The 27,995-nt window shown below is 42.7% G+C and overlaps 1 protein-coding gene across 1 annotated transcript; it reads left to right on the forward strand.

Annotated features, from left to right (window-relative positions):
• RIOK3 (RIO kinase 3) lies at positions 1–27,995 on the forward strand. Its single transcript, XM_004606015.2, has 13 exons — positions 1–228; positions 8,897–9,012; positions 9,616–9,761; positions 9,854–9,961; positions 10,360–10,469; positions 11,376–11,519; positions 12,636–12,763; positions 17,401–17,598; positions 19,151–19,310; positions 22,776–22,856; positions 22,953–23,042; positions 23,553–23,660; positions 26,144–27,995. Exons 1-13 carry the CDS (start codon positions 166–168, stop codon positions 26,249–26,251), a joined length of 1,560 nt encoding a protein of 519 aa, XP_004606072.2. The 5' UTR covers positions 1–165; the 3' UTR covers positions 26,252–27,995.

Genomic DNA, 27,995 nt, shown 5'->3' on the forward strand with positions numbered 1-27,995 from the left:
GAAGAGACGCGACCGAGTTCCGGCCGCGGCGGGCGCCGCCGCCATCTGTCATCTCCAGCTCCGGCTCCGGCCGCCCTCGCCCGGGTCCCGGCGGCCGCTTCTCGGCGGAGGCCACTTCCCCGCACTGCCGCTTCTCTGCTCTCTTCTCGGCGCCGGCTTCTAAGCATGGATCTGGTCGGAGTGGCCTCGCCCGAGCCCGGGCCAGCAGCGTCCTGGGGACCCAGCAAGGTGAGAGGCGACACTGGGGGCAGGGGGTGACGCTCCGGCCGCCGCAGCCCCCCCGGGGCTGGGCCTCTTCGGGGGTCCCGACGAGGCTGACAGGCGTCCACACCACCCCACACCAGCCCAGGGAGTCAGCCCGACTCGGGAAGCCGCTGCTCCACTCGGGACGGAGTGCGGCCGCCTGCCTCGGCGAGTGCTTGTTGGTTCTGTTTGCAGGTAGGAGAAACGGTGAAGCCTCGCACACCTTCTCGCAGGCCGATCCTCGCCGGCTTGGCCGCCTGACTCCACCGTCTCCTACCCTGGCCCACCTTTTGGTTTCTTTCTGGTTTTCACGCTGCTCCATTTTATTTTTTTATCTATTTATTTTAATGTAGTGCTCTGATTGGCAGGAGGAAAAAGACTCTCCCAGCACTTGGCTGAGGGTTTACTTGACAACAAAAGTTGTGGGAGGCTGTGTGCCTCAAGGTGGCCAAGGAATCCAACTCTTGCAGCTTCCTAATTGCTCTTTATAAGGTATCACCAAACGTGTGTTTTACTTTGGAGAGCCACTGTTGCGTTTTATTGGCTCTTCGGGGTAGGTCCAAACAGAAAATGGAGGAAATAGTTAAAAAGTCAAGGGAATAACGATTTTTGGAAAGTTTTCATACAGCAGTAGGGAGAATCCGGGCTATTCCATTGGCAAGTGTGGTTGCATCTCCAGGTTGTGTATTTTTCAGTTTTAGAAAGCCTTTTTTCACAAGGGCAAGATCAGAAATAAGCGGATAGAATCAGTTGACAGATACTAAAAAGAGATCCTGCATATTAAGTTCCTCCAGTTAAGCAAAGGGTCTGTAAAAGCTGCTGAGCATGTTAAATGAGACAAACTTTGTTCAGAATGCATTCTAACCTTAGGGGAAAAATTAACTTTCAAAACTAATTCAGTAATGAGTAATTGATATCAACCTTGTTTTAGGTTAGGTGTACAGCCTCGACTATAAAAAGTTCATTTCATCATTCAACAAAAACTTATTTGGGGGCTTAATATACTAGTGGGAAGGTAAGGTTTTGACTGGCAGAGCTATTACAAAGAAGCTACAAATATTATGTAATCCTCTGGGTGGTGGTGAGCCACACCTGGGTGCACTCAGGGTTTAGTCATGGCTCTGACTCCTGGTGAGGCTATTTGGGACCATGTGTAGTGCTGGGGATCAGACACATCCAAGGGATGCTCCTTAATCCCTGTTCTATCTCTCTGATCCTTATAACCTCCTCTACCCCTTGGAAGACTGAAATGATTGCAGAAGTCCAATTGGAATAGGTAAAGATTTGAGAAAGGTTTATCAAAACTTCTTTACAATTTCAAAATTACTGAGAACCTCGACTTTTGTTTATATTGTTCATACTTATTAATATTTATTACATCAGAAATTAAAACTGAGAAATTTAAAAAATATAAAGTAATTTAAATATATATACACAAATGCATTTTATACTTTAAAATGCCCGAACAAAAATACATATATAATGAAAATTGCCTTTTTTCTGATCTCTTTATAATTCTGTTTTAATAGGAGACACCTAAATCCTTGTATTTTTTTTCCCACTTTTAGTCTATTAAGTATTTTTTGATTGAAATATCTGAAGAAAATCCATCCTTACAAGGGGCAGAAATGTGGCTCAAATGTCAGAACATATTACTTGCACTTTTGAGGCTCTGGGTTCAAACCTCAGAACACTATTTCCACCATTGTCTCCTTTAGCATTGTAGCATGATGTGGTAGCCATAATGAAAAGGAAAAGAAAAAAAGTCCAGTCTCACAGATATGTACATTATAGCAGGCACAATGGAGATCGATAGTAAGCACAGTGAGCAAGTGAACATGGAAAGAACAAACTGAATTAATATCTAAAAATGCACACTTTTATTCTGGATTTCTTATCAATCATTTTTGGGAAACACAAGACTACATATCTTTGGCTAGTGTCATCATACCTAATACAAACGCTGGAAAGCTGCACACTTTTTTTTTTTTTGCTTTTTGGGTCACACCTGGCAATGCACAGGGGTTACTCCTGGCTCTGCACTCAGGAATTACCCCTGGCTGTGCTCAGGGGACCATATGGGATGCTGGGATTTGAACCCGGGTCGGCCTCGTGCCAGGCAAACGCCCTACCCGCTGTGCTATCTCTCCAGCCCCAAGCTGCACACTCTTGAGAGAAATCCTTAAGGCAAAGAATGTCTTGATATAAGTAGGAAAATAATTTTCACCTTGCCCATACCCTGAAAGGAACCTCAAGCCCTCAAGTCCAGAGGTACCTGTAGTGAAATGTCAAGTTGCTCGTGGGGGCAAGAATTTTAGGGACTGTTCCAAGAAGGGAGGATTAACAAGACTAGGCAAAGGTGAGGAAGTGGGTAACTATCGGAAAGAGCCATGAACAGCGTGTTAGTTGTCAGTCTCCAAGCATGGAAATTCTCAGAACACTCAAATTCAGGACCTGGGCGATAGCACAAAGGGGTAGAGTATGTGCCCTGCATTCGAACGGCCCCAGTTCCATTCCCAACACCACACGCTTCCCCGCCTGCATCCCAGCCCAGAGCTCTTTCAGACCCAGGGCCCCCTGTACAAATAAAAGCAAAATTTAAGTTGATTAAATATAAGGAAAGTCTGAATGCTCACACCTGAGAAGAAACTAAAGAGATAAGACAAAACACTAGGTAACATCCTGAATGAACTAGAATGGAAAGGGACACTAGGGAAATCCCAAGGAAATCTGAGTAAGTGTGGGTGTTAATAACATGTAAATGTTGATTCATTAACTGTGACTAATTACCATCCCAAATGGGAAACTAGGTGTGGCATGTTTAGGAACTCTCTACTTGCCTTTGCATAAAAACAAACAAAAAAATACAATAAAATTTAAAGTTAAAAGAAATAGATGTGTGATGTTATATAGACCCAGTTCATGTTTTCCAAATATTACATTGTAATATTTGTATGTAGTATTTTTATTTTTAATATTTTTTACCCACATAAATATTCTGCCTAGATTTTATCTTCTTCCTCTGTGGATAGAAAAAAAGACCTTCCTATTGATATGATTCTCTTGACCTGCTTCAAGTTGAAGATTGGACTTTTATTATTATTCTCCTTTTATGTTGTTGCTTTCTACTACTTGACTCTTGCCTCATAGTTGCAGTAAAATATTTTCTTGGAAAAGAAATGGGATGGGCAGCTTTGGCGGCATCTTTAGGAATTGGCAGGGAAGGGAGGGATGAGGCCTCTCAAACCTCAATCATCTAGCTGTGGGAGACTGTTAGTATAAAGAACTCCACGGAGCAGAGTTTGTTGGTGGCAGTTCCCACCATAGAGAAAAACAACGTGGGCCTCAAGGATTTCTCAGTAAATCAGGAAGTTGTTTATGGGTCTGACAGTTGACATGTCAAGAAGCAGTGTAACTGAAAAGGGTTGTGAGGTTTTCTTACCACTTTCCTTTGTTGTTGTGATGTCCGGGGCTCCCACACTTGGTTGTGGTGTGTGAGGGGTGGCACTCATAGACTCATAGATGTGGGGCTGCTGCTGAGGACTGAACTCACACACGCAGCAGCAGGTGAGTCTACCCCTGGCCTCCACCGTTTGGGTATCCAGGACCTCATACACATGAATTACACATTCTACCCCTGCACTCTAACCCCAGCCCCATCTTGATGCGATGCTGAGTTTATGTTGATGAAGGGAGTGGTGGGAAATGACATCGGGTAGCTTGAATAGAGCAAGATAGTAAAGGGCTTTCCTCTCTGTCTACTTAGATTTATTATTAAAGGCTAACCTCTTCACTGTGTTCATAGAGTATTTGATATAATAAGTTCAGAGTATTGACACAGATCTTCCGTAGGCATAGCCCATGGCCCCAGTTTGTTGTAAAGCCTCCAGAACATTTCCTAGCCCTTCCTTAGGTGCCCGTGGAAGACCGCTAGTTGTGCCTACCCAGCAACAGACCTTTCACAGCTCAGCATTGTTTATAGTCCACAGGTTTGAAGAGTTTGGATTTGATTTCAAAATACTGCCTTTTGGAGTTTGGCAAACTTTGGAAGTCTTAACGCAAGTTACCTTTGTATAATGCAACCCAGTGACGCTGTTGAGCAAAGGTCTGATTCGATTTACTGAAGCTTAAGGCTCCAAGGAATAAGATCAACGGGAGAGGGCAGTTAGGGGATCTTGACTCTGTGAGCTCTTCGTGCTTCTCTCTCTGCTTTACTTCATATTGGGAGTAGGTGTGTCTCCACCTCAAAGTTACAATGACTACCTGTTGGTTTTGCCTCTTTGAGGAATTGTCAGCGGATACTTGAACACCTTGGTTAGAATTATGTGCCTGGTGGTAAAAGAAACATCAGAAGTGGATGGGCAAAGGGACCAATTTGTAGGAGAGGAACAGTACTTTAGAATAACAGAGTTGTAGGTCTGTCTCCAGAACTTCAGTGGAGATAATCCAGAAGTCCTTTTGGCGCACCTAGTTTAGTAAGTGCTTGATTGCCTCCCACGAGGCTGAGGCACTCTGCCCTTGAAGCAGCTGCTGGGATATGTGGCTGACATACCTCTCAGCCACACAAACCCTACACTTAGAGCTTTTGCATAATGATTTGGAACACAGAGGAAAAGATCTCATTTTTATTTTGATGAAATTGAGACTGCCTTTTGGAAGAAGCGATATTTATAGGGTCTAGAGAAGGGAGAGCAAACACTGAGAGGAAAGGGTTAATGGGGCACGAAAGGGTGCGTCTTCCCCTTGCTAGTGGCGTGTGAGAACAAGAGAGATGAGAGTGGAGACGGGGAAGATAGTTTAGGGCAGCCCTTGGTGAGAAGTTTGGATTTTAAAATGAAGGCAGTATGACTGTATTTGCTTCCCTCCCAGGATTAGGTGATAGGGAAGGAGTTTCGCACAAACACTTAGAAGGTAGCTACTTAAATCCTGTTGTTTTGGGTCAAAATGTGTAACTCTATAAAACAGGGCTGATACTGCAACTGTTCAGTCATGTGACTCAGTCCATGGAAGTTGCGTACATTTCGCCAAGTGACCCAAAACAAATATTCAAATGCTGTGTCATGTTACTGTTAGTCATTGTAAAATGGAACTGACAGTTCTGAATTCGAGGGTGTAGTCACTTACCTTCTGGAACCTGGACTTTAAAACTGATTAGACCAAGTTTTTCTGGGCTAAGAGGCAGCATTATCTCTTCAACATGGAGAATCCAGAGGGAAGTCAGCAGAATCATGCAGCCAAAAGATCAGCTGTATTTTCCAGTTTCCAAAAAAATTTGCAGACCTCACAGTTTTCTCCAGATTGGTCGGTTGTTACTAAGGTCTGAGTAAAGAAGACCTCAAGGAAGAAGCCTTCCTTTCTCCGCAGGTGTGATGTGATAAAGCAGGGTAATTCAGCATAATACTTTTGTAGGTAATGCTGGTTCTAGGATGTATCTCATTAGTCTTAAGGCCAGACTGAATAAAACTTGATCCTGATTCACTCTGGCATAAATAACTTTTTATCTTAAGTGCGGCTCCTAACAACTGAAGCAGAGTAGATTCATGGACTTCAATTCTTGAACAGGGGGCCGTTGCCCGAAGCAGCAGGCCATTAGGCCAGCTAGAGACCTATGCGGAATTAACTTAATGAAATGGATCCGAACAAGTACCATCACAAGCTCAGCTCTGAGTCAGACAGTACTCATTTACGGAAAAAAAAAAAAAAAAAGACAGTCCAAAGACTTTATCCTAAATAAGGCTTCTATTTATTCTTGTTTTGTAGGAGGGCACACCAAGTGGTGCTCAGGGTTTGCTCAGGGATTACTACTTGCAGAGCTCAGGGGACCACATGGGGTGACAGGAATCCAACCCAGGTTGGCCATGCTCTGTTATGGCTCCAGCTCTGTGGGAACCCATTAGACTTTATTTTTGGGGGGGGGGGGGGGGCTTGGGTTTTTTTTTTTTTTTTGACCACACCCAGAAGTGTTCAGGGCTTAGTCCTGGCTCTGCATTCAAGAATACACTCCTGGTGGGGCTGGAGAGATAGCACAGTGGGTAGGGCGTTTGCCTTGCACACGGCCAACTCGGTTCAATTCCCAGCATCCCATATGGTTCCCTGAGCACTGCCAGGGGTAATTCTTGAGTGCAGAGCCAGGAGTGACCCTGGTGCATCATCGGGTTGACCCAAAAAGCAAAAAAAAAAAAAAAAAACACTCCTGGTGGCTAAGGGGATCGTATGGGATGCCAGGGATTGATCAAACCCAGGTTGACTGTGTACAAGGCAGGGGCCCTACCTACAGTACTATTGCTCTGGCTCTTGTGTGATGACGAAAGAACTGCAAGTAAACTGAAGTCGAGTTTAAGTAAACCTGGAAACTAAGCCAATCATATCTGCATTTTAGGAAAACTAGTGTTGTGGAGAATGAAAACAGAAAGAGTAGTTCTCTCCATGCTGTGAGATAATACTGTGGAGCAGAATCTTAGACGGAGAACAAAGAAAGTTGGACAAGATCAGGAGATAGCTAAACGTAGTCTTCAGTTTAAATGGCTTTAGTCACTGTGCTATAAAATGTAATCATTTGCCGCTATTAAGGATGTATGTGTGTGTGTTTGGGGGCAGGGGTTGCTACAGATAACTCACTGGTAAAGGGTGAATTTGATCTGCAGTATTAAGGTGCTCATACACTACGACCTCAACCCCAGCAGCACTGCCCTTTGGGCTCACCAGCACCACCACAAAGTGTGTGGACTCTGGGGCCCCAATATTGGGTGTGAACACCATAGCCGAGCTTAGGCCTTTACAACAAAAGAAGGAAAAAGAGAGTAGAATTTTCTGAGTTTATATTTAATTTTTTTAATTGAGGTAACATAGTTCCCAACAGTGCCCACGTTATTAGTCTGTACTTTCCGTGCTACTTCCCGCCCCACCATCAGCGTCTCTATCCTGAGATCCCTTCTCCTACCCTAGTGTAGCTCTGACTCGGATTTGTTCCCACTGGGAACTGTGCAGTCCCTTGCTTTGTTTCTTGATACTGCACATATGAGTGAGATTGTTTGTCTTTTTTCTTTCTGGCTGTTGTCACGTAGCACAGTACCCTCCCATCCCAGCCCGATTGCAATGAACTGTAGGATTTCCTATATTCTTTCTCTTAACTAAGTATTATTCCTTTGGACATCTGTAGCAGTTTCTTTATTTACTCATCTTTATCCACTTGGATTGTTTCCAGATCTCGGCTATGATGAAGAAAGCTGCAGTGTACATTGGTGTGTGTGTATCCTCATGGATTAATGTTTTAGTGTTCTTGGAGTAAATGTGTAGGAGGAAGATTTTTGGCATCTCATATGGTCCCCCGAGCACCGCCAGGAGTAATTCCTGAGTGCATGAGCCAGGAGTGACCCCTGTGCATCACCGGGTGTGACCCAAAAACCAAAGGAAAAAATAAAAAAAAAGTTTTCTATGCTTAATTTTCTGAGGCATCTCCGTGCCATTTTCCAAAGAGATTGCACCAAACAGGCCCAGCAGTGGGAATGAGTCACTGGCTTTCTCTGCCTCACCACAACACTCGAAGTTGCCTTTCTTCGTGGCATAGGCCATGCTCACCAGTATGAGCTGGTAGCTTATTGGTTTTTTGTTAGAAATGTGGCAAAGCAAAAAGTTGGTTTTTATTTTTAATTTAACCTCTGCGAATTAGAAAGTTATTCATGACTGAATTTCAAGTGAAGTGTTCGAATACCAATCCCTTCACCAATGACCTCTTCCCTCACCAGTGTCCCAGTTTCCTCCTCTCCCCAGCCTCTACGGCAGGTGCTTTGTACCTCCTTTCAGCACTCCGTTAGTATTGCTTTTTAATTTAGGAAGTATAAACACTCCAGTACTTCTATCCCTTGCCTCACATGTATGAGGCCTGGATTTCAGTCAATGACACCACTAAAATAAATAAATACAGAAATTTAAAAGAAATAAAAGTTAGGGAAATTGCGGAAGAATTGTGTTTCAAAACGACCGAAAGAGTGATGTCACTGAGGAAAGTCAACTCACGGGCCACTCAGTAAGATTCTCCCACTATTTGCCATAATGGTATAGTTTCAAGAACCTATTTCTCAACTTCTCGAGTTCAGAAATACTTTCATAATTTATCACTGTTTTCACTTGATCTTATCCCTAGACATTTTGAGAGGTCTGAGCTATACTTTTTACATATAAAGGACTCTGCATGAGTTAGAATGAAATATCACTTCTAAGTGAACTTTTGCTTTATGCTAGATAAAGTCTGTTCCTATAAGATACTACTTGAGAAGCCAAAGTATAAGCAGAAGGTTGTTTGGTGAGCTTAGAATTAGAGTAGGGGTGTTCCATTGGTTCAGTTATCAATGAGGTGCTTGCCAATCATATTCTGATGGCCCCTCCACTAAAGGGCACACCTGTCCCAAAAAGTAGAAGACATTTGACTATTTTAGTATACCTTTATCTTTGATTAAATTTGAGCCCAGGATTGATTTTTATTTTTAGAAGATGGAAGATGGTTTCTGGTCACAGGCACTCATTTTTGGGTTGATACACTATTTATACTTAGTTCTTAAAATGTAACTTCATTTCCAAGTTTGGAAAATACTTTGTAATTTCATGATTTTGAATTTAATTGCCCTATTCCTTTTTTTTTTTTTTTTCCCAATAGTGTCCATGGGCTACCTCTCAGAATACAATATCTTGTTCTTTGGCTGATGTAATGAGTGAACAACTGGCAAAAGAATTGCAATTAGAAGAAGAAACTGCTGCTTTTCCTGAAGTTGCGTAAGTAAAATTTATAATCTGCTATATCTACCTAGTTATTGGTCACAGTTGTGGGTGTGATTAGTAAATGTGCGTGCGTTTAGGAAAACAGTGTGGTAGAAGGAGCTCCATACCGGAGATCACTGAGACTTATCTTGGTCCTGATTCTGTGACTGATTTTCAGTATTCCCTTGTCTTATCTGTTTTTTGGGGGTTTTAAAATTACAATTGAACAGAATAATCTCCAAATAGTCAAGTACAGTAGAGTATCAAATGTTACTCGTCTTTTTATATCTGTTATCTCTACTTTGGTTAGGTGACAGATTATAAATTCTGACTCTGGAATTTTTTTGATAGTCCCCTTAGCTTTTTTTCTTGCTTTCTTACTAATGTACTAATCTCACACAAGGCTACCATTGCTTAAAATGCCCCCATCCCCCCCAAAAAAAAGAAAACAAAACAAAAACTTAGCCAGGCAGGTGAGGGTGAATGGTTTGTAAAGTTCTTTCCCATTATTTCCCCAGTATAATTTTAACAATGAAAAACACAATCCTGCTTTCATAATTGGTAGCATCTGTTCACACAAGACCATTATATTAGTTCATGCTGCCTTATTTTGAATAGTGTTGCTGAAGGACCATTTATTACTGGAGAAAACATTGACACTTCCAGCGACCTAATGCTGGCTCAGATGCTACAGATGGAGTTTGACAGAGAATATGATGCACAGCTTAGGCGTGAAGAAAAAAAATTCAATGGAGATAGCAAAGGTACTATGACCTTATTGTGTCAACTCCATTGGGTGGTAGAAAATGCTTATAGCATGCTTCTAGGTAACTCTTATTTATGTTTGTCTTTTAAGTCTCCATTTCCTTTGAAAATTATCGAAAAGTGCATCCTTATGAAGACAGTGATAGCTCTGAAGATGAGGTTGACTGGCAGGATACACGCGACGATCCCTATAGACCAGGTATCAGTGCTTTTACTTCCTGAGGTGGGAAATTGGGGTCATAGCAAGTGTGAATTTCTCAGTGAATTCTTATATTTTGTTTTGGAGACTTGTTTTAAAACTTGGTAATTTGGGGCTGGAGAGATAGCACAGCGGGTAGGGCGTTTGCCTTGCACTCGGCCGACCCGGGTTCAAATCCCAGCATCCCATATGGTCCCCTGGGTAATTCCTGAGTGCAGAGCCAGAAGTAACCCCTGTGCATCGCCAGGTGTGACCCAAAAAGCAAAAAAAACAAAAAAAAAAACAAAAAAAAAAACTTGGTAATTTGCTCCAAATTCCTATTAATACAACATTGAATGCAACAATGTAGTCTTTGGTTTTTAAATTTTCTTTCTTACACTTGTCTTCATGTCCTCTAGCAAAGCCAGTTCCTACGCCCAAAAAGGGTTTTATTGGAAAAGGAAAAGACATCACCACAAAACATGATGAAGTAGTCTGTGGAAGAAAGAATACAGCCAGAATGGAAAATGTAAGTTACAGGAAGTATTATCTCAGAATTGAGTTTTATTGGAATAAGTTAAAAACATGGGCCGTTCAGGGAGGTGGTACCCGGGCTAGGGTGCATGCTTTCCCTGTGTCCAACCCCAGTTTGATCCCCAGCCCTACGTGGCACTCTAGGAATCACTGAGCATAGAGCTAAAGGACTCTGAGTACTGCAAGATATGGCTCTGGTCTCACCCGAAGGCCACTGCACCCTCACGCTGTCACATTAAGTCTCCTACCTGGTTGGCTCACCATTGCTGGGAGTGGCCCCTGCAGCTGGGGAGACCCCAGAATAAAAATCAGTAAACCCATCTCAAATTCCAAATTTCTAAAGGATCATTTTCTAAGTATGTCCTAGGAACTGGAGGGATAGCTCCAGGGACCATCTGCACGCTTTGCATGCCAGAGGCCTGGGATTAGTCCCTGGCACCACATCTTCCCCCAACAAGTACTCCGGGTCCCACTGAGAGTAAACACCCTCCTCCTCTAAGCACTGAACCAGGAGTAGCTCCTGAATACCCCTGGGCATGGCAAAAAAAAGTTGTTTTAGATGACAGTAGCAGTGCTATGAAACAACTCATTAATGAGACTATAATGTATCTTAAAATAAAAATACACACTCACAAATTAATTTGACTTACAGTGATTCTAAAATGAATGTGGTGCTGGGGATTGAACCTGAATTGGCTCCATGGAAGGCAAGCACCACCCACCCCCTACCATCTCTCCAGCCCCAAGTTGCAGTTTCTGAAACAGTGCTGTCTGAAATCTGGGGGTCTAGTGTCAGAGCATGGTCATCTGTTAGGAACCTATCCCAAGTAGACCCCTGGCCTGGGTTTGTTCACTGTCCCCATTTTAAAGTACTCACATGCTGATTTTTTCCTTTTGGCAGTTTGCACCTGGGTTTCAGGTAGGAGATGGAATTGGAATGGATTTAAAGCTATCAAACCACGTTTTCAATGCTTTGAAACAACATGCCTACTCAGAAGAACGTCGAAGTGCCCGCCTCCATGAGAAAAAGGAACATTCTACTGCTGTAAGGATACTACCTTTTTTTTCCTCCTTTAATGGAAAGATTCCTATTGCAAAACTTTATGCTGGGGAAAAAGATAAAATAGAACTTTACGTTTGATACTTTTTCATGAGATTGGCTTTTCAAATCAGAGATGTTAATGAAATCCAGTAACTTTGCTTGATTTTTAGATTTAATGAAACCATTAGTAATCACTTATACAAAACTAGTGTTTTAATGATTATAAGTAACTCAGACTCCATAATTTAAATTGAATGTGAATGTTCCAGTATTTTAAATCATGGTTTGCCAGTAGTTATAATTATAGTAGTTACAATTACAGCATTTATAATTTAATACTCTCAAGGCTTTACTTTTAATCAGTTTTTCTGATTTGTTTGGCCTTTGCCTCCCTGAATGTGTCTGATCTCCTCTGCTCTCAGAAGCCGAACTTACTTGACTTATCATTGCTTTCCAGGAAAAAAAAAATCACTTAGCACCCCCAATTGTATACCTGCCCTCTTTAAATAAACAGAAAGTGCACCCTAGTTGTACCAGAGTCAGCTACCATGCCCCCCACCTCCTTCCAGCACCCACTCTGGGAGAGAGTGTTTTATATTGGTGAAGTATCTAGTATCTTAAAAATTAATTTTTAGGGGCTGGAGCGATAGCACAGCATGTAGGGCAATTGTCTTGCACGCAGCCAACCCAGGTTCGATTTCCAGCATCCCATATGGTCCCCTGAGCACCGCCAGGGGCAGTTCCTGAGTGCAGAGCCAGGAGTAACCCCTGTGCATTGCCGGGTGTGACCCAAAAAGCAAAATAAATAAATAAAAATATTTTTAAAAAATTATTTTTTAGTAAATAGCATATCAGGTGAACTGTTTAAACTTTGGAGTTAAAATATATTTAGACTAAGCTGGTATCTGACAATGATATTTTTAGATACTTTCAAAGACATTAGAGGAATGAGTTATTCTGACAGCTCTTTTAAGAACCTGTTTTGTCTTGTGTGTGTGTATATATGCATATACATATAGATAATAAAGGTAATAATAACGGTTATAAAGTATAGATTTTGAAAGAGATTGGAAATAGCTCAGAAAATGTTTTATGGTTAAAGTGCTTTATCTTTTGCAGGAAAAAGCTGTTGATCCTAAGACACGTTTACTTATGTATAAAATGGTCAACTCTGGGATGTTGGAGACAATCACTGGCTGTATTAGTACAGGAAAGGAATCTGTTGTCTTTCATGCATATGGAGGGAGGTAAGGAAACAAACCATCGTGTCAACAAAGGTCTTGCACCTTATCACCATTATTAGTGGACAGGTACAAAATTAGAGTTAGTGCTGCAGGGCAAACAGTAATTTTATTAACCTTTTCTGTATGTTTGTGGTGCCAGGGAGCAAATTCTGCGCCTCACACATGCCAGACATGTACTCTACGCTAAGCTACAGCCCTGACACCAGCAGAATAATTGTAGAATGTGGAGAGGCCAGAGTGGTAGGAGAGTGGCTAAGACACTTGCCTTGTATGCAGCCGACCTGGGTTTGATATCTGGCATCCCATATGGTCCCCCAGGCACCACCAGGAATGATTCCTGAGCACAGAACCAGGATTAAATCCTGAGCGCTGCTGGGTGTGACCCAAAAATAACCAAATGGAGAATGAAAAGCAACCCCCAAAACTAACAAAACAAAATGTTGTAGGAGGACTGAAGAGATGGAAGGTTCAACAGGCTGGGGCTTGTGCGTGCAGGAGACCTGGGGTCATTTCTCACTGAGGCAGGGGAAGCCTCTGAACAGCCCCATGTGTGTTCCCCCCGCTTCTCCCACCCCCCCACTAAATAAAATGTTGTAGGAAGGCTCGATAATAGAAGGATTTATAAAGGAAAAGACAGCCATCTTGATCCTACATTAATCATTTTATGTGATGCAGTTGGCTGTTATTTTAATACTAGCTTTAAATTGTGCTCACCATATCTACGCAAGCACTTTATAACCATCCTACACCACTTCTATCTTCCCCACTTCGTCGTCCTTAATGGATCTAGGTGAAGAGCTCATGCTTTGTAAGGAAGAACCCCGAGTCAACCCCTGGCACCAGTTGGGCCCAAGCTGTGCTGGAAGTGACCCTGAGCACTGAAGGTGGAGGCCAAAACACACACATAAGAGAATGTCATGAGGAAAAGAGACTTTGCGGGGAGATGCAGGAAACGTGCCTCCCAAACAATCCTCAGAGGGTCTGTCTGGGCTACTCCCGGTGACACTCAGCAGGCCAGTTGGGACTCACTGTTCAGTGCTCAGGCTAAGTAGTGCTGGGAGGCCATCAGGACCACACTAATGGTGCAGGGGTCCCCCACCGCTCTAGCCAGTGGTGCTCAGGGAGCCATCAGCGTCAGACTCAGGCCCAGGTCATGCACGACCCATCTATTCCAGCTCTCTGAGCTCTCTCCCCAACCTGAGAAACATGTATAAAGTGTAGAACCTAGTCAGTAAGCCTGGACTATAAACTCAAGTTACAGACCATTAAAATCCACCTGCAGAGCTCACTGCCTCAGCTGTTCCTCACTTAACATTGTTATACTAAAATAGATTATAGAGGTTATTTAGCTCTTTTTTTTTAGGTGTTTATTATGTGCTTTTCCCCCTTTCATTCTTTGGCCCGCACCCATGATGCTCAGGAGCTGCTTTGTCCTAGCTCTGTGCTGAGGAGTGACCCATGGGCAGTGCCAGGGATCAAACCGGGGTCGGCAGCAAGCCTGCAAGAGTCTTAATCCCTGGGCTCTCTCTGGCCTTGATTGTGTTTTTAAAGGAATTCAAGCGAGTACTGGAAAAGTCTCTACCTTTTAATTTATTATTATGCCAGGGATCAACTCATGGCCTCAGACACACACGTCAAGTGTTCTGAGTTTTGTCCTTGACTCACCTTTTTCAGAAAAGCTGTTTAACTAATCTCCCTTTCTAGATGAGACATACATACATAATCATACCGAAGTACAATGTCAACATGACAAGAATAAAAATATTAGGATAAAGGAGTACAGAATCTTTCAAGCTACATGATATAGAGCAAGTATAAGTACGAAACCAGTTTTTATTTATTAATTGAATCACTGTGAGATAAGCATCACAAAATTGTTCATGATTGCATTTCAGTCATGTAATGTTCTAATATCCATCCATCCGCCAGTGTAATTTCCCAGCACATGTCCCCACTAAACCAGTTTTTAAAACTGACCCTCACAGAACTTTCATAGGAATAAATGAGTTCATTACTTTTATATAATATTTTATTTTTCTTTTTTTGGTTACACCCTGCGATGTTCGGGGGCTACTCCTGGTTCTGCACTCAGGAATCACTCCTGGTGGAGCTTGGTGCCATATGGGATGTTGGGGATTGAAACCGGACAGCTGTGTGCAAGGCAAATGCCCTACCTGCTATACTATCGTTCTGGCCCCTATAATAAAATTTTTTTTTAATTTAGTTTCTATAAAATTGTTCACAATGATTTATTACGTTCAACATTCCAACACCAATCCCACCATCATTATACCTTCCCACAACCATTATTTCAAATTTTCCCAACCACCACCAAAGCCTGCCCCAGTAGCAATCCCTAAATGTGTTATTATTTAGGATGAGACTCAGCCTCGTGTAGGGTCAGTTTTGTCAGTTTTCATCCCATCCTCCAGAAATTAATACTCATATACTCCTTTTGTTTTTATAAAGGAGTCTGAACTACATTGAGAATATTAATTTTTTGTGTAATATGTCTTAGTTCTTTTGTTTTGGTACCACACCGGAAGTGCTGAGGGCTTCCTCCTGAAGAATAAGCATAAGCACATCAGCTCAGGGCTTAGATGCTCAGGAGACCATGATGGGGCCAAGGATTGAGTCAGGGTTGGCTGATGTAAGACAAGGGCCTAACTCTTGTGCCGTCTCTGGCGCTGTCTTAGCTTTTTCTACATTAATAGTTTGTACCAATATACTTTCATAGTAGTGCATTTTCATTATGGCAGTGTGTAGGAGTATTCTTGTACCTATTTTACTTTTGTAAATATATATTTAGATTGACTTTGCACTGGAGTTGCTGAGGCAGGGACTGTGAGCACTTGCCCCTGTCCTTTGTGAACTGGTGGGTGACCTCCATCAGTAGAGTGCCAGGTTTTTTTCACTCTCTGTGCTGGCAAACAGCATTCATTTCATTTACTCAAAAATTTAGTTTTATAGTTTGTTTTTGCTTTTTGGTGACAGGGAATCAAACCCAGGGTCTCATGCATGCTAATACCACTGAGCTATGTTCCTAACCCTTATTTACTGAAAATTTAAAACACTTCTCCCTTTTCCTTTACACAAGAGAGGTCCCAAATCTCAAGTTTGTGTTTATCTTACAGTGTTTGGCAAATGCAATTTCCCCCTATGTATAGTGAAATTGTAGGTTGAGTGCATTCTAAATGTCCATAAATATTACCAAATTACCTGTGCTAGGTTAATGTGTTTTGGGGGCTTTTTTTTTTTTTTTTAAACTGGGGTTGTGAGGAGGCTGGGAGGGTTTGGGCCACACCTGACAGTACTGGTTTGATGCTCTGGTGACCATGCACTGCAGGGGATGGAACCTGTGCTCCAGCCCGTTGAGGGACCTGCCTGGCCCAGCTCAACCTAGTTATGCTCCATCAGCCCTGTGAGACTGTTTTCCTCCTCCTCATCAGTGCTTAGTGTTATCAAACTTGATACGTTTTGAAAGTATGACAGATGAAAAGTAACATTTTATATTTTAATTTAAATTTTTATTTTTTGGGGCCACACCCTGCAATGATCAGGGGTTACTTCTGGCCCTGCACTCAGCATTCACCACTGCAGTGCTCAGGGAACCATACGGGATGCCAGAGATGGTACCCCGGTCGGCTGCATGCTAGGAAAATGCCTTACTCACTGTACTGTTGCTCTGGCCCTGAAAAGTAACATTTTAAATATGTGGGCATTCATTTATTTCATTGTAATTTAGGTTGCACTATGTTTTTCAAGTGTGTCACCAGAGCTCGGGGCACTGAGGCACCACCCCTGGCATTGCTCAGGCCTGGTGACGAAGCACTGCTGGGCCAGTGGTGCAGAGGGCCACCAGGGCCACACCCACTGGATTTGGACAGCCACCAGGGCCACACCCGACAGTGGTTGAGGATGGCGGTCATGTAATGCTCGGCGTCAACCTCAGGGTCTTGCCCCTGCCAGCAAGTGCCCTCCCCTCTCAGGTAGCACCTCTGGCCTCTGTGTATTTTGTGCCTGTGTAGCTCTTCATCGTTCCACAACTGAGTGAAGAGTGTATATAGACTATTGAAAACTGGTTGATGAAAACACAATAAAATGAAATCCTGCTTAGGAAACTCTTCTTCCTTCCCCTTCCCCCTGCTTTCTGTTCTTTTGTTCTTTTACGGGACATTTCTCCTCCTCCCCCTCCTCCCCCTCCTCCCCCTCCTCATTCCTCCCCCTCCCCCCTTTTTCCCTTCCCCCTCCCTCGCCTCTCCTTCCTCCTCCTCTTCCTCCTTTTTTGTGGGGGGTAAGGTAACAGCCAGCGATTCTCAGGAGTTACTTCTACACTCAGGAATTACTCCTGGTGGTGCTCGGGGGACCATATGGGATGGAACCGAGTCAGCCACTTGCAAAGCAAATGCCCTACCTGCTATACTATTGCTCTGGCCCCATGAAATTTCTTCTGAATTTGAAAGCAAAAAGCAAACTTAAAGTTTTATTGTGATCCAAAGCTTTGAGGCCTGGAAAGAAAACGGAGGGAGGCTTACCATTCTCAGAGAAAGAAGATAGGTCTACTGTTGTGTCATAGAATTTTTATTTTGGATAGTTTGTGACCTGATTCATATTAATCCAGTTTTTTCCTTTCCATTTAGCATGGAGGCTGACACGGAAGATAGTAAAGTAATACCTGCAGAGTGTGCCATCAAAGTCTTTAAGACAACCCTTAATGAATTTAAGAATCGTGACAAGTATATTAAAGATGATTTCAGGTTTAAAGATCGCTTCAGTAAACTCAATCCACGTAAGATCATCCGAATGTGGGCAGAAAAAGAAATGCACAATCTCACCAGGTAAAGAAAATCATGTGCTAGAGGTCACATTGGGTAATTGATCACCTTTATGGATCAGAACTATTAACCATGCAAGAAAATCTATGCTTTGTTTCAAAAAGTTCATTTATGGAAATTATGAAAGGCCTTGTAATTTTAGTATTTAATGAGGCTTTCTATAGGAAAATACGCATATAACCTGAATTTCCACTTTTAGGGATAAAGAAGGCTGTTTTCTTTTTTTTCTCAGACAAGTTGGAGATAATTCATTTTCTGCCTGAGATACTATGCATATAATATATATACAAATGATATCTTTTCTTTCTTCTAGCTGATCGTTTTTATTAAAAATTTTTCCCTTTTTGTTCCATTCAGTGTTTGTTAATTTGGTGGTATGGGCGGGGGTGGAGGTCTTAAATGCAGTTTGCTGTCATTTATTAAGCTTCTTTCTCCATTCTTTAAGCAAATTTAGTTTTTTAATTCCAGAATTTTTATTTATTTATTTATTTATTTATTTTTGCTTTTCGGGTCACACCTGGCGATGCTCAGGGGTTACTCCTGGCTCATACACTCAGGAATTACTCCTGATGGTGCTCAGGGGACCATATGGGATGCTGGGAATTGAACCTAGAACAGCCACATGCAAGGCAAACGCCCTGCCCACTGTGCTATCGCTCCAGCCCCCCAGAATTTGTTTTATCAACTAAGTAACTGAGTTATCTTTATCTTAATCCTTTAAAATTTTAATTTGTATCTTAATCTTTTAAAATCTTAATTTGAAGACCAGGATGAGACTCCAGTAGTCAAACCCCATGCCTTGCTTGTTCAAGGACCTAGGTTTTATGCCGGGCACGGCATGCCCCTCCCATGTCCAGCACTGCTGAGGACGTTCCCCATTGAAAAGAAAAGGGAGGAAAAAGTCAGTTTTCTCTAGAGATGTTTATTTCAAAAGCTACTGTGAATATTTACAAGTTGTAAAATTCTTAGTAGGACTGCTACGGAGAAGAGTTTCCTTACATACTGCTGCCCTCCGTCCTTCTCTTCACTGAGATCTTATCCCAGCCTTTCTTAACATTCTGCAGCTGCTTAGAGCCCTTACTTTCAAATGATCACTCATGGCCTTGATGATGTGGAGCCTGCGTGTCTCTGTCGTCTCACCCACATTACTCGGCCTCTTTCTGTGGACATCCTTACCCCATGGGCTGTGCGCTTGGCCACACTCAGATGGCTCTCAGCTTTCTCCCAGCGTCCTTGCCTGTCTTCATTGGGTTAGCTCCTGTTTGGCCTACCTGTAGTCAGCCTTCCTGACCCACTGCAGGCTCCTGTGGCTCCTGCCCCCACCTCTGCCAGAGCATGAGCCCTATTCTGCATGCCATCAGCTCCTCCTCTCACTGTCGTTCCTGCCAGCCTGTGGGCTCCATGAGGGCAGAGATGGTGGCTTGCTGGCTACATGTTCCCACATCTCTAGAGTAGACACAGGGTGCCAGCTCTTTGCAGGCCACCGTTCAATATATTTGTGAATACCTGACACACTCTCTTTCTGATCTTTATATTCTTAATCATTTCTTTACAGAATGCAGAGAGCTGGAATTCCTTGTCCAACAGTGGTATTGCTCAAGAAACACATTTTAGTTATGTCTTTTATTGGCCACGATCAAGTTCCAGCCCCTAAATTAAAAGAAGTAAAGCTCAGTAGTGAAGAAATGAAAGATGCCTACTATCAGACTCTCCATGTAAGTTGTCTTTCAAAGCATTCGCACACTGGGGTCTGAGCGATGGTACAGTGGGGAGGGCATTTGCCTTGCATGCAGCTGATCCAGACGTATTTATTTATTGCATTATCTTTTTTTAATTTTTATATTTTTTAATAGTGAATCACTGTGAGATACAGTTACATACTTACAGACTTTCATGTTTGTGTTTCAGTCATACAATGATCAAGTACCTATCCCTCCACCCGTGCCCATTCTCCACCACTGATGATCCCAGTATCCCTCCCACCCCGCCCCCACCCCGCCTCTGTGGCAGGGCATTCCCTTTTGTTCTCTCTCCTTCTGGGTGTTGTGGTTTTGCAATAGAGGCATTGTGTGGCCATTGTGTTCAATCTCTATGACCCAGATTTTTTTTTTTAATTTATTTATTTTTAATTAGAGAATCACCGTGAGGGTACAGTTACAGATTTATACACTTTTGTGCTTATACTTCCCTCATACAAAGTTCGGGAACCCATCCCTTCACCAGTGCCCATTCTCCACCACCCGTAAACCCAGCGTCCCTCCCACCCTCCCCAATCCCATCTCCCCCCCCACCCCACCCTGCCACTGTGGCAGGGCATTCCCTTCTGTTCTCTCTTAATTAGCTGTTGTGGTTTGCAATAAAGGTGTTGAGTGGCCGCTGTGCTCAGTCTCTAGCCCTCATTCAGCCCGCAACTCCCTTCCCCCACATGGCCTTCGACTACAATGTAGTTGGTGATCGCTTCTCTGAGTTGCCCTTTCCCCGGAACGTGAGGCCAGCCTCGAAGCCATGGGGTCAACCTCCTGGTACTTATTTCTACAGTTCTTGGGTGTTAGTCTCCCACTCTGTTATTCTATATACCATAGATGAGTGCAATCTTTCTATGTCTGTCTCTCTCTTTCTGACTCATTTCACTCAGCATGAAACTTTTCATGCCCATCCACTTAACTACAAAATTCTTGACCTCCTTTTTTCTAACAGCTGCATAGTATCCCATTGTATAGATGTACCAAAGTTTCCTCAACCAGTCATCCGTTCTGGGGCATTCGGGTTTTTTCCAGATTCTGACTATTGTAAACAGTGCTGCGATGAACATACATGTGCAGATGTTGTTTCGATTGTACTTTTTTGCCTCTCTGGGATATATTCCCAGCAGTGGTATTGCTGGGTCAAATGGGAATTCAATATCTAATTTTTTGAGAGTCGTCCAAATTGTTTTCCAGAAGGGCTGAACCAGTTGGCATTCCCACCAGCAGTGAAGAAGGGTCCCTTTCTCCCCACATCCTCTCCAACAGCGGTTGCTTTTGTTCTTTTGGATGTGTACTAGTCTCTGTGGTGTGAGGTGGTATCTCATGGTTGTTTTGATCTGCATCTCTCTGATGATTAGTGATGCAGAGCACTTTTTCATGTGCCTTTTGGCCATTCGTATTTCTTCCTTGGTAAAGTTTCTGTTCATTTCTTCGCCCCATTTTTTGATGGGGTTGGATGTTTTCTTCTTGTAGAGTTCAACCAGTGCTTTATATACCATTGATATCAACCCCTTATCTGATGGGTATTGCGTAAATATCCTTTCCCATTCTGTGGATAGTCTTTGTATTCTGGTCACTGTATCTTTTGCGGTGCAGAAGCTTTTTAGTTTAATGTAGTCCCATTTGTTGATCTCTGTTTTTACTAGATTGCTTAGTTCTGTGTCACCTTTAAAGATACCTTTATCTTCAATATCGTAGAGGGTTTTGCCGACCTTGTCTTCAATGTACCTTATGGTTTGTGGTCTAATGTTGAGGTCTTTAATCCATTTTGATCTGACTTTTGTGCATGGTGTCAGGTCAAGGTATGACCCAGATTTAATCCCTGGCATCCTATATGTTATCCAAGCCTGCCAAAAGTGATTCCTGAGTGCGGAACCAGGAGTAAGCCCTGAGCCTGATTGGGTGTGCCCACCCTCCAAAAAAAATTGACACAACTTTATTTAGCAGATAAAATACTTGATTCATTTATTAGTTTCTTTAATTGCTACAGCTTTAACAGCGAAGGAAATACTTTTCCTATTGGAAAAATAGACGATGCAAATTTATAGAAAGTGATGCTGAGAACTGAAGACGTAGCAAGTGGTTGTTGAAGGATATAACTTAGGAATCTTGGAAGTATTTTTACTTCTAGACAGCAATTGAATTCAATCTGAGTCCTTCTAAGAAAATACACAGATACCGTTGTTCACCCTGTAATCAAAGAGCAAGAAAACATGCTTCTCTGCCTGGATCTGTTATTAAATAGTTAATTTGAATATAAAAGTGTGATCCAAATTACTTTCTTTTGTTTGTTTTTGGGCCATACCCAGTAGTGCTCAGTCATGGTTTACTCCTGCTTGGGATCAAACCTGGATCAGCTATATGCAAAGCAAGTACCTCAAGCTCTATACTATCTCTCTGGCCTCCATATTAATTTATTGGGGGGGGCGGGGCGCAGCACCTGTGGTGCTTAGCACTTAACTCCTGGCTGTGAGTTCAAGGGTTACTCCTCGTGGTACTATATGTGGTCCTCAGGGATCACATGTGGTACTAAGGGTTTGAGGGTGAGTCCCATGCAAAGCAAGGGCCTTACCTCCTGTATTGTGTCTTCGCCTCTCCACCCCTCCCCCCACCAAATTAGTTTTGTAGGGTATAGCTAGAGAGACAATTTTACTTTCTCTGATTCTTTTATGAGCAATTCTACTTTTCTGGTTTCTTTTGGCATTGGGTGGCTGGAAAGAAATGAAGTGGTGATGTTCCTTTTCTCTTTGGCTCCGTATGGAGCAGGAGACAGCATGAACGTTCATTTCTCTGCTAACGCGAGGTGTCACGGTCAATAATGAATGTAAGGGACTAGAGAGATTGTACCCAATTAGGACTTGTGCCTTGATGTGGCCAATCCCAGTCCCACCCCCAGGACCACGTGGTGACCTGAGGGTCTCCCAGTGCAGCCCTGGCACTACAGGACCGGAGCAGCACCACATCCTTGGGCCTCACGTTGAAGTGCTGGCCTGGTTGGCCAAGAGCTGCTGGGAAGTGGCCTTGTGGGCCCCCTGAGCACTGCTTGGGAACTCCCTCCCCATACATGTATGTGTGCCATTTCATTTAGGCTGTTTCTTTCCCACTATTGTTCAGGAAGTGTTTTTTACCTTGGGATCATATACTCCATAGAGATCTTAATGAGACTTTTTAGGGTTCCTTTGACCCACTAGTCACATCAGCATAGCCACTTTTCTTCCCCTTAGCCTCTGTTCCTTCACAGGAAGTGAAGAGACACATGCTTATCCCTCTTTCGTTTCGCTGTGCCTCTATTCTCCCATCAAACAAGCTCATTCCAAGGTGCACAGAGGAAGCAAGTGTTTAACCTACCTCTGCTTTTTGGGGAAAGAGCAATACTGGCATTTCAGGTGTGTGTGTGTTTTATCCTCTCCTAAGTGTATTCTTTGTGTCTTTCAGCTGATGCAGCAGTTATATAATGAGTGTACACTTGTACATGCTGACCTCAGTGAGTATAACATGCTGTGGCATGCTGGGAAGGTGAGGATCACATCTTGTCAATGTTTGGATTAAATAACTTGGTTTACATCACTGAGTAGAAAGAAACCACTGGATACTCTGTGTTTCTCTACGTAGGTCTGGTTGATCGATGTCAGTCAGTCTGTAGAACCAACCCATCCTCATGGCCTGGAGTTCTTGTTCCGTGACTGTAGGAATGTCTCACAGGTAGGCATGTGGATTAATAGGCCATTTTTCAATAGAATATGACAGATTGAAATGTACATTTCTCCTAAGTTAAATGAATATGTTCTTAGAAATATAAAGTCTTTGACTACTGGCTGTTATCAAGATCATGGTACCTAGATCAAGTGTCAGATTTGTCAACTAGAATTTGATTACATCTCTTATATTTAGGTTATTAAATTTCCAGTAGTATAAGCTTATTTGGTTTTAAATATTTAAACAATCAAGTTGATATTTAAAACCTGCAAAGAACTTCAAGAGAAGCTGATATATGGTATGTCTCATGCTTAATTGCCTTTGTAACTGTCATTAAAAGAATAGTCAGTAGTCCTGGCTGGAGAAATAGTACAGCCAGGTGTGGTTCCAAAACCAAAAAAAACAAAATGTGGAAGCAAGAATTAGTGTTGTCTTACAAGGAGATAGTTCTGCCTTCAGTTTCTGAAGACAACCTCTTTACCCTTTCTTATTGGCCTTCTTTTATTTCTCTACCAGTTTTTCCAGAAAGGAGGAGTAAAGGAAGCCCTGAATGAACGAGAACTCTTCAATGCTGTTTCAGGCCTTCACATCTCAGCAGATAATGAGGCTGATTTCCTGGCCGAGGTAAGTGTGGCCTGGCCTTTCCCTTACTGCTGGTGGCCAACTGGAGAGAGTGGGTATCCCCTTGAGGTTCTTTTTTTTTTTTATTATTTTTTGGAGATGTTTTTTTCCCTTTCCAGGCTCAGATCCTTGTGTAATCTTATAGCTATACAGTCTTTAAGGAGATACACTTTAGTTTAAGATGGGCAAGTAAAACATACTTGTATACTCCTATTTCTCTTATTTTATGATGGCAGAAGTTGGTAAGCACTAAGTGATAGAAAAATCAGTTATATCTAGTTCCTGCCTTTAACTAAGCATAGAAGTTAAGTGCAGCAATTCTTAGAAATTCCCAGTTACTTCAATAGTCGTCTATAGGACCATTCAAAGAAACTTCCTGGAGACTGGGGAGAGAGTATGGGAAGGGTAAGGTGCTTGCCTTGCCTGTGTCTGACCCTGGTTCTGTCACCATACCGCATGGTCCTCTGAGCACTTGTCCCAGGAGGGACCCCGGCAGAGTCAGGAGTAACCCCTGAACATTACTAGGTGTGGGACAAGGAGGAAAGAGTAGGAGGGAGGAAAAAAAGAAACTTTGAGAGAGAATTTCTTTAAATTGAACAAAAACAAGAGGCTGGGCATATGACACAATCTGAATTCGTCCCTAGCAGCACATCTATCCCCAACCTCCAGTACCAAGGCATAGCCCTGCTGGTGCCCACATATAGCTAGACCTAAGTGCCTGAGGCCTTGGCTAATGTCACCCGGAATGACCATTCCCCTAGCACTCTGGTGGAATCTCTATTAAAAACTGTACAAGAAAACCACAAAAGGCTCAGCTCTGAAACACATGCTTTGCATTTGCTTGTCAGCAACACACACACACACACACACACACACACACACACACACACACACACGTGCCCGCATATCACACATAGATTTAGGAAACTTGAGACCCAAGAGTGGGGGTAACTGCAGTGCATGTGGTGTGGGGGCCCTGGGTTCAATCGGGGCTACTTCCTGGTGCCCCAAGGTGAGTACTACCAGCTATCGCCTGAAAACAAAAATTATAACAAAAATTTAACAGAAAAGATCTGAGAAATAGTTCTGGGGTTAAGGCACCTGGGTTGACATCCTTGAACACCCACACATCTACCCACGCACCCAACAGCCTCAAATGCAAACTAAGTGAAGCAAAAGCTAATTATTTATAACAAAATATCAAAGCAGAGACCATGAGTGCAGACCCCAGAAGGACTTGGATTTGGTCAAGCAATTCTGGAGCCTAAGGCCTGGGAAGAAGTTACAGTTATATAGCAATATAGTATAAGTTATATAGGAAAGTGGTAAACTCAGACTGCAGCACAGTGCAGTTCTTTATTAGTAGGAACTGTTGTTGAATAAACAATGGGTTTTTCTCTTTCCTGTTCTATGAAAGCTTTATACAGTAAAGACATACCTAATTCTAGTTCCCCGCTTGATAAGGATACTAAACACTGACTCTGGTAATATAGTGAAATATAAAACATCTATAGCACTGTAGCACTGTCCTCCTGTTGTTCCTCGATTTGCTCGAGCGGGCACAGTAACGTCTCTATTGTGAGACTTGTTGTTACTGTCTTTAGCATTGGCATATCGAATACGCCAAAGGGAGCTTGCCGGGCTCTGCCATGCTGGTGGGATACTCTCGGTAGCTTGCCGGGCTCTCCGAGAGGGGCGGAGGTATCAAACCCGGGTCGGCTGCGTGCACGGCAAACGCCTTACCCACTGTGCTATTGCTCCAGCCCATCTATAAATATAAACATCTAGGGGGCCAGAGGGATAGCACAGCGGGTAGGGTGTTTGCCTTGCACGCGGCTGACCTGGGTTCGATCCCCGGCATCCCATATGGTCCCCCAAGTACTGCCAGGAGCAATTCCTGAGTGCAAAGCCAGGAGTAACCCCTGAGCATCGCTGGGTGTGACCCAAAAAGCAAAATATATATATATATATATATATATATATATATATATATATATATATATAAACATCTATAAATATGAATATTTGTACATATGTGTGGGTGCGCGCGCGTGTATACACACACACACAGAGTAGTTCTAATTCAAGGCCAGCATCATTATCAGGAATGACCACATTTTAAGAGTGAAAATCCAGGAGCCTGGGAGGTAGCTCAAATGGCTGGAACAAATGTTTTGCACACAGTAGCTCCAGGTTTCATCCCTGTGGCCTGGTCCTGGAGCAGCACAGGGGTAGCCTCCAGCATTACCCGCTGTGCCCCTGCCTCCCACGTCACCCCCCCCCAAAAAAAAAAGTACTAATACAGAAGCTAGGGGTTCGGATCTCCATAGAGTTTATTCCTTGTTTGTGTGATGTTCTGGGTTTGGTCCCTAGCACTGCCCCTTCATTTGGCATCCATCCCCAAAAAAGGGTTCAAAGTGTGACTCAAGCAAAAGCATGATTTCTGTGGAATAGTTTTTAACAGACGGGTTCAATGTATTTTGTAGATTGAAGCTTTGGAGAAAATGAATGAAGATCATGTTCAGAAGAACGGGAGGAAAGCTGCTTCGTTTCTGAGAGATGAGGGTGGTCCACCAGTGTTGGATACTGAATAGCAAGACCTATTGCTCTCAGTGTTCAGACAGCGGGGACGGTCCGCTGCCGTGGCAAATGAATTATGGGGGGCTTGAAATGCCAAACATGAGGAGTGTACAATGGTGCTTCTATGCTTCCCCCCCCCCCCCCTTGTAACCCACAGCCAGATGTGTGGGATTTTTAGCTCAGCGTTGAGAGAATAAAATGTCACTACCTCTCATCTGACCAACAGGATAATATTCTTTAACAAGACAAGCATTCTAGCTGAAGTAGAGATGTTTTTATAGGATATATGGCATAAAATCTGCTGGTGGGAGTTTTCAAAACTTAGGGAACCTTTTCAAACCTGGGAAGAAAGGAGAGATGTGTTTACAAGGGAGGTTTTTATGACAACCTTCTTGTTATTTCTCCACCCTGGATTTGCCTTGCAGTTTCCTCTGATGCTTTATTGGCCTAAAATTAGCCCATTTCAGTTGTTTTCTAGATTTTGATCCAGGCCCCAATTCTAAAGAAAACTTAGTTCTTTTAGTTGATACTGTAAATGCAGGTATGTGGGCAGGAGAGAGCACAGGGGTCAGGCACTCGCCTTGCACGTGGCCAGCTCCAGTTTGATCCCTGGCACCACAAGGCCCCCTGAGCACTTCAAGGAGCACTTCCCTAGCACAAAGATGGGAGCAGTTTGTGAGCAGTGCTGGGTAAGGCCCCAACTACCACCTCCCACCCTGCATTTGTTTATTTGTTTAGTTAAAGAGCAAGTGAGGTTGCAGAATGCCAGCTGGAAGTAGGCACCGCGGAATACTTTCTGTTGGTGCACAGTAACGATGACTGAGTGTTGCTTTTCCGTGCTCATAGCTAAGAAGGGGCATCACAGGCTTCTAAAAGAGTAAACATGTAAGAGCTTCTTAACTACCGAAATTTTTACATTTTAACTTTCAGCTTTTCTACACTTAGGTGAAATTACTGGGATGTAACTCATGGTGAAGTTGTGCTGTTTTACAATAAAAATGTAAATTATCTGGATAGGCAGAAATAAGATTAACCATGTATGACATTTTTTAATGAAGTCAGTGAAACGAATTTCAGTTTACATTTTATTTACACTAGTACAGCCACTGATTTAGGGATATACAGCAAGCGATTTGGAGATTTATGTAATTAAATGATGAAAAGTATGTTAAAAACAGCTCAGGAACCAAATTTACCAACAGATTTGAACTGTGTGGTTTTAGTTTGATCATTTTAAATACTGGCTACATGGCACATTTTAAGGCTAAATTGTACTGGAAACATTCACTGGTTTTGTGCTAATGGAAGCTTATTAATAACAACAGTCTTCCTAATACTGCAGTCAGATTGGAACCAGTCAAGACCCAAACTTTGTCTGTAATAGAAAATAAAATTCTAAATATCATTTGCATTTGAAAGTTTTTCTCTGTTAGCATTATTTTAAGGTACCAAATATTTTCTTTCTAAAACATTTTAACTTTTGTTTCTGTTATGTAACTTTGTGTTACAGAGGTGTGTGGTGGTTTTGATTAGATCCTCATTACATATTTGAAGTGTTTATGCTCTAAAATATGTGACTGACGATTTTTACCTTTATAAAAGTTTCAGAGAGATCGGTTTTTAAATCAGTAGCCATTTAAAACTTTGTTTCGTTTTTCTGACATACTCTTTTTGACAAAGAACAGCAAACAAAACCTTGCTGTGTGGCATTCTTGGAGTGTGCTGTGTGTTCTTAAGGCATTAAAAATGAAGAGATCA

The sequence above is a fragment of the Sorex araneus genome, chromosome 2 (assembly GCF_027595985.1).
Source record: "Sorex araneus isolate mSorAra2 chromosome 2, mSorAra2.pri, whole genome shotgun sequence".
Taxonomy (NCBI): Eukaryota; Metazoa; Chordata; class Mammalia; order Eulipotyphla; family Soricidae; genus Sorex; species Sorex araneus.

Bases quoted from the DNA above. Each gene is read 5' to 3' on its own strand.
- RIOK3 (XM_004606015.2), top strand. From the start codon at position 166: ATGGATCTGGTCGGAGTGGCCTCGCCCGAGCCCGGGCCAGCAGCGTCC. The intron at 9,013-9,615 runs GTAAGTAAAATT...TATTTTGAATAG, and splicing joins GCTGCTTTTCCTGAAGTTGC to TGTTGCTGAAGGACCATTTA. The intron at 11,520-12,635 runs GTAAGGATACTA...TATCTTTTGCAG, and splicing joins AAAAGGAACATTCTACTGCT to GAAAAAGCTGTTGATCCTAA.